The 5,400-nt window shown below is 45.6% G+C and overlaps 1 protein-coding gene across 1 annotated transcript; it reads right to left on the bottom strand.

Moving 5' to 3' along the window:
- Positions 1–2,784, bottom strand: CCR75_003253 (uncharacterized protein; the record flags this gene model as incomplete). Its single annotated transcript, XM_067961350.1, has 2 exons — positions 1–725; positions 1,077–2,784. The coding sequence occupies 2 exons, from the start codon at positions 2,782–2,784 to the stop codon at positions 1–3; spliced, it is 2,433 nt and encodes an 810-aa protein (XP_067817767.1).
- Between the last annotated feature and the right edge of the window lie 2,616 nt (positions 2,785–5,400).

Here is a 5,400-nt window from a genome sequence, read left to right as displayed (position 1 = left end):
CTAAATATTAACGATAAATGAAGTCCCATTCGGCGAAGATTCAACAAATGCGAGTGGTGCATCGTTAAGATCCGAAGACTGGGTTTCCTGGATGGTTCCCGTGTGATGTCGCCACTCAGAGCGCATATTCTTCATTTTGGACGCTCGTACGCTTTTCGTAGATCGATTACTTATGGATGAACTTGTGCTGCTTTGGAGAGAGCTGGCGCTGAGAAAGCTCGCGTGAAGATCATAGCCCGTGCTGCTCGAGCCATAGTAGCCACTGTCGTTGGCTCCCATACTAGACGTGCTGCTAGTGGTGCTAACTCCGCTCAATCGGTTGCACGTAGAACTGTCCATCGAGCCGTGACGCGAACTTAAAGATGACCGCTTGGACTTCTTCATGCCCGAGTCCGAGTCACCCAGAATGACAGGAGAAGTCGTGGATGACTCAAGAGTTGGAACGTACGAAAATTCTTCTGCAAAAGCCTCCGAGTCTGAGTCCGATGCGCTATGATTCTCATCAAGTGCAGCAGGCGGTCGACTAAAGTTGCGGCCAATCGGCCCTGCGTTAGTCGGTGAATCGTGATAGGAAGACGAGATTGACTGGGACATTGTTGAATACATAGACACGCCTAGCTGACTAACCCCAGTGAACCGAGGACCGGTCGGGTCCCACACTTCTTCACGTCCAATTCGCTGTAGACTCTGGATAACTTGTTGAATCGTTGGTCGTTCTTGTGGATCTGGTTGCCAGCACATTACTATCAATAATTTCCAGCGCAGAGGGCACAAGTCAGCACGAATGGTCGGACGATCACCATTAAGCACAAAATCTTCCACCTCGTGATTCCAGCGCGTATTTTCAAACGGCAACGTGCCTTCAATGAGCTCCCACAAGATAAGTGCAAGGCTGTAAATATCCACTTTACTGGTGTAGATCCGTTCCCCTCGCATGACTTCAGGAGCCATCCAGCGCGTCGTACCAACGAGCCCCGTCATTTCAACAACTGGAACATTTGCAGCACTTTTAGGATTGATTTGCGACGCTTGAAGCTGCGCTGCCGACGAAACGATCTCGGAAAATCGTAGAGTACCAAAGTCTGCGATTTTAGCATGCCAGGAATCATCGACCAATACATTCGGAGACTTGAGGTCTCGGTGGATCATGGGTGGATTTGCATTATGCAGATACTGAATACCGTGTGAAATTCCAAGAGCGAGACGCAATTTCGTTGGCCAATTGAGATTCTTCACATCGGGTGTATGCTGTTTCAAAACGTCTCGTAAGGACCCACGGGCACAATATTCCGAGATAATACAAATTGACCCTCGATAAAAGCCGGCTTCCATGAACAGCACGATATTTGGGTGGCATAACCCGCGCATGACTTCAGCTTCGGCTTGAATCTCGACGTTGCAGGCGTGCTGAAATTCTTCCAGGTCGGCGGCACTCTCGAGTGCGGCTAATACGGCCTTCATTTTAACAGCAACATTCGCCCCACGCCACTTGCCAAGATACACGACAGCGACGCCTTCGCCAATCTTGTCACCAATTTCCAAGCCTTTCAGCTCGTGATGCGATGGCGACATTAATAGTTTTCGACCACTCTCGCCCGAAGGTCTACCTCCATTGAGCGCCCCAGGATTACCATTAATCGCACTTATAAACCGTCGACTTCCGTACTCTCCATCAGCTGAATCGTATTGCCCAAGTGGATGTTTTCGACTGGAATTCGCTTGGAAGATTCGAAGACACAACGTTGGCTTGGCGATACAAATAATAGCATTCGCAAAGGGCCACATGGCTAAAATAACTGAACACGTCTCGATAACAAGGCCCGAGCTGTGAAGCCCAAGCACCAGGTCGGTAAGCACTATAGGGCCCACAAAGATAAAGAATGCCATGGTATACGACGCGAGCTTTGACACAACGTACGCGCCTTTATGTCGCTCCTGTTTTCTCCAGCGTATTGCAAAATGGAGCCAGCTTATCGTTGTAATGAGAAAGCAGCCAACGGCCATGACTTTCCAAATGATAATAGCGGCATGAACAAAGCCTTTCGTCTTGTAGTAGCTCGAGTAGAGCTCGAGTATCCAGTAAAAGACAACAACCATCCAGATAATTGCGTGAGCAATGGCAACGTCAAAGCTCGCTCGATTCCTGTGCTTGGCAATGTAAAGAGCCAAGGTGGCGACCCAGCAAAAACTAGCAATCTGTGAGCACCAGTGGGGGGCTTGCGCCCAGAATAAAAGCTGAAAACTTCCGCCAGCACTTGGTTTCCAAAGCTCCACGGCCGTAACGACCAAGCCCGAAAGGGAAAAGACAAAATCGGTAATGCACATCACGCGTAAAATTCTAGAAGCTGCAGACACGCGGGGCCGGTCATCGTCATGCTCGTTGGTCATAAAATCGAGACCGCCAATTGGAGCGTAGAGGGCATTTTCCCGCTCGTGAAAGAGTAACGAAGCCTGGCGGTTGCGTCTGCTATCGTCCGTTCCACTAGTGTGGCCGCTCGGTTGACTTGTTGTAGTAGGCACGCCATTCGTAACAATTAAAAGTGATGGCGGCGTTGGTATGCTTCCATCGCTATTGCCAGCTAATGCCAATATGGGCGTCTGCAATTGACGTCTCGCAAGCACTTCTTTACGCAAGGCCAAGACTTGCAACAAGTGGCGCGTGCCTACAAATGCACTCATAATCGTTGATAAGACTTGCGCCACTAACTTTGCGTACAGCAATACGACATTTCCATAGTCCTCGGTTGTGATGTCGCTGTTGCCATCGCTGGACTGGTCGAGCATCGGAAAGTGGACGGGTTCGATGTTTTACTGACAGCGGGAAAGTGAAGGTAAACCCTATAAAGTACGAAATCGGGCCAGTTGTTACATATGGCATTTGTATGTGTGCGTAAAATTGTACGAGGGCGGACTACCTTGCCGACTCCTTCCGGTCGACACAATGGCGGCCATTGTGACCAATTTAAATACCTTGAGAGCCGCAGAAAAAAGTACAGTAAAAATAGTATACATTTGCCATCAATTATACCAGATGGTCAGGTTGCCTTCGTTACTCCGTTTCGTGGGCTTGTCACTTGAGTTTACGACTGTGGACCACACGATCTCAAATGTTCGAATTTCTTAGCTCTTCGATTTTCCAAAAATAAAATCAAACAACGCCAACTGACACGCCGTTTTCTTATGGTTGTCTCTTCAAAGTATTTTAAGTCTTTGATTAATGTTGATTCAGCATGACTTATGGGCTTCGTCTTAATTACGACGTTACAATCATAAACCCGTTAAAAACTTGTTTGCTTAGATTTGAAGCGGGAAACAAAGCCAGATTATGAACCCGCGTTTACCCTTTTCCTCCAGGAGAACGCTGGGCACAATTACATATTGGAAATGCCATAAGCGTAGCGTGTTTCTGATATCTAAAGCTACTAGTTGAGCATGGTCTAGTGCGACGCTTGCAGGATTTTTGGATGGTATGATGGACCTATCATACTATATGCCAAACGACTTCCACTTAAAACAACGGCAAAATCTTCGCTTGACATATTTGTAACAGTGCAATGTTTTATCGCCCTACTCTTTCATTTTTCAGTATTGCGTAGGATGCGATTGCGACAAAGTCGTTGTCTGATTGTTGAGATACTTTTGCAATGCATTCCCAGAAAACATGTTTAACGATGTATTGTAACACGATTTGGTTTAAGAGCAGTACGTCTGCGACCCGCAGACGTCATGGAGGAACAGACAAGTACTGCAGCTAAAGTGCAGCCTCCTGCACCTTTAAGCTGGGATAAATCCTGAAAATGGTCCCTCGCAGACATCAATAAAACATTTACATAGCGTATCTGCTCTTGGCGAGATCTCCAAACACATCAATAGTAGGCCTCCTGTCTCATGAATTTCCACATTATCACCATTCAGAATTTTCAGCTTCGCTTTTGGCATCTCATTTCAGTGTAAAGCAATCATTGTTTTGAAGACAACACGCGTGATTGTGGCATTCAGCTCGCATAGCTCAAATTGTTTGTGCTTGACTTTTGAAGCAAAATACAAATGACTAAGAAATGAAGAAACTACCATCAAATAGGCTTGTAATTCGCTAAGCACGAGTCCACTGAATTGTTTTCAATTTAAATTAGATATAAAGGCTGTCAAGCATCCTTATGTTTAAGCCGCTTTTTTAGCTTGTTGACATAATACATTAGTAAATGTTATCGCAATGAGACATTAGTTCTATTGATATTTTGAATTAACCCCGCCATTCGTTACAAGGCACGATTAGGCGGTGCGCAAAGAGGCGCATTGCATAGACAGTTATTACTATATTAAAGCCAGTAGATATAAGATGTAGCGGAGCTACCTTGCTCCTAATGTCAGAGGTCGACTTTCAGACTCAAAGAGTCGCTCAGTTCTATTGAACTAATGGGTTTAATAACTCAGGGAGTCGTACAAGCTATTAATGCTTAAGGAATCCTAGTTAAGGCATTCAACCGAGTGGTGGCTCACGGGATGTGTAACGGGGCACTACAACTTGCACTGCTTCTGTAACGGGCTAAAGTTGCCCCTATGTTACACAGTCCCCGTTAAGTACACTTGGTGTACTTAAGGGGATGGTCAATTACTAAATAATAGTAATTAGACCCAACACTCGGGTGTGGGGCACATTTGTGACCAACCCTTGTGGATGTGATGCACATGGGTGCATTCACATTAGGAGGGATGACGCTCAGCGTCATCCGTGATGACGGCTAGCGTCATCCGTTACGCGACATATCTATAAAGATACGCTCGCAATACATATTTAATGATATCTATAGAGATAACATTTTAATTGGTAAAAATAGGTATTTGTATTTAATTCTATTAAATATAAATCAGTCTGAAAACTTCTTCCTACTTGGTAAGTGTGCACGAGGAGACGGATTATCGCTCCCGTGACGACACTTAACCAGAGTACTTAGTGAGTTGGGTGAGGTCGCTTGCGCGCCCACCACAACTACCTCACTGCACGCAAGAGCAGGTTTAACCGCTTCCTCGCCGTGCTAGGGTGTGTGTCTAAGAAGAGCGTGGCCGCATTACGACGTGCCCGCCTACAGCTTCAGTACAACTCCACTTCACACTGCTTCAGTTGCGAGTGATGCCTTACGTTATTTCACGTACACTAGTACGTGCAAAGGAAGACTTCTCTTTAAGGCAACTAGCTTAAAGAGGGTTAAATGAGAACTGTATTAATATAATTAAGTATCGCTTCTATCTATCTTGTGAATGTTAACTTAATTGTAATCTAATACTAAACATGCAATTGAATTCTTATCGTATCGTATCTGTATCTCTCTTTTGTGTATCTCTACAGCTGATAAGTCTGCGGGATAAATAGATATAATGGCGTATACCTATATATGGATA

This window comes from Bremia lactucae, linkage group LG11 (assembly GCF_004359215.1).
Source record: "Bremia lactucae strain SF5 linkage group LG11, whole genome shotgun sequence".
Lineage (NCBI taxonomy): Eukaryota > Oomycota > Peronosporomycetes > Peronosporales > Peronosporaceae > Bremia > Bremia lactucae.
This window is presented reverse-complemented; position numbering and strand designations above follow the sequence as displayed.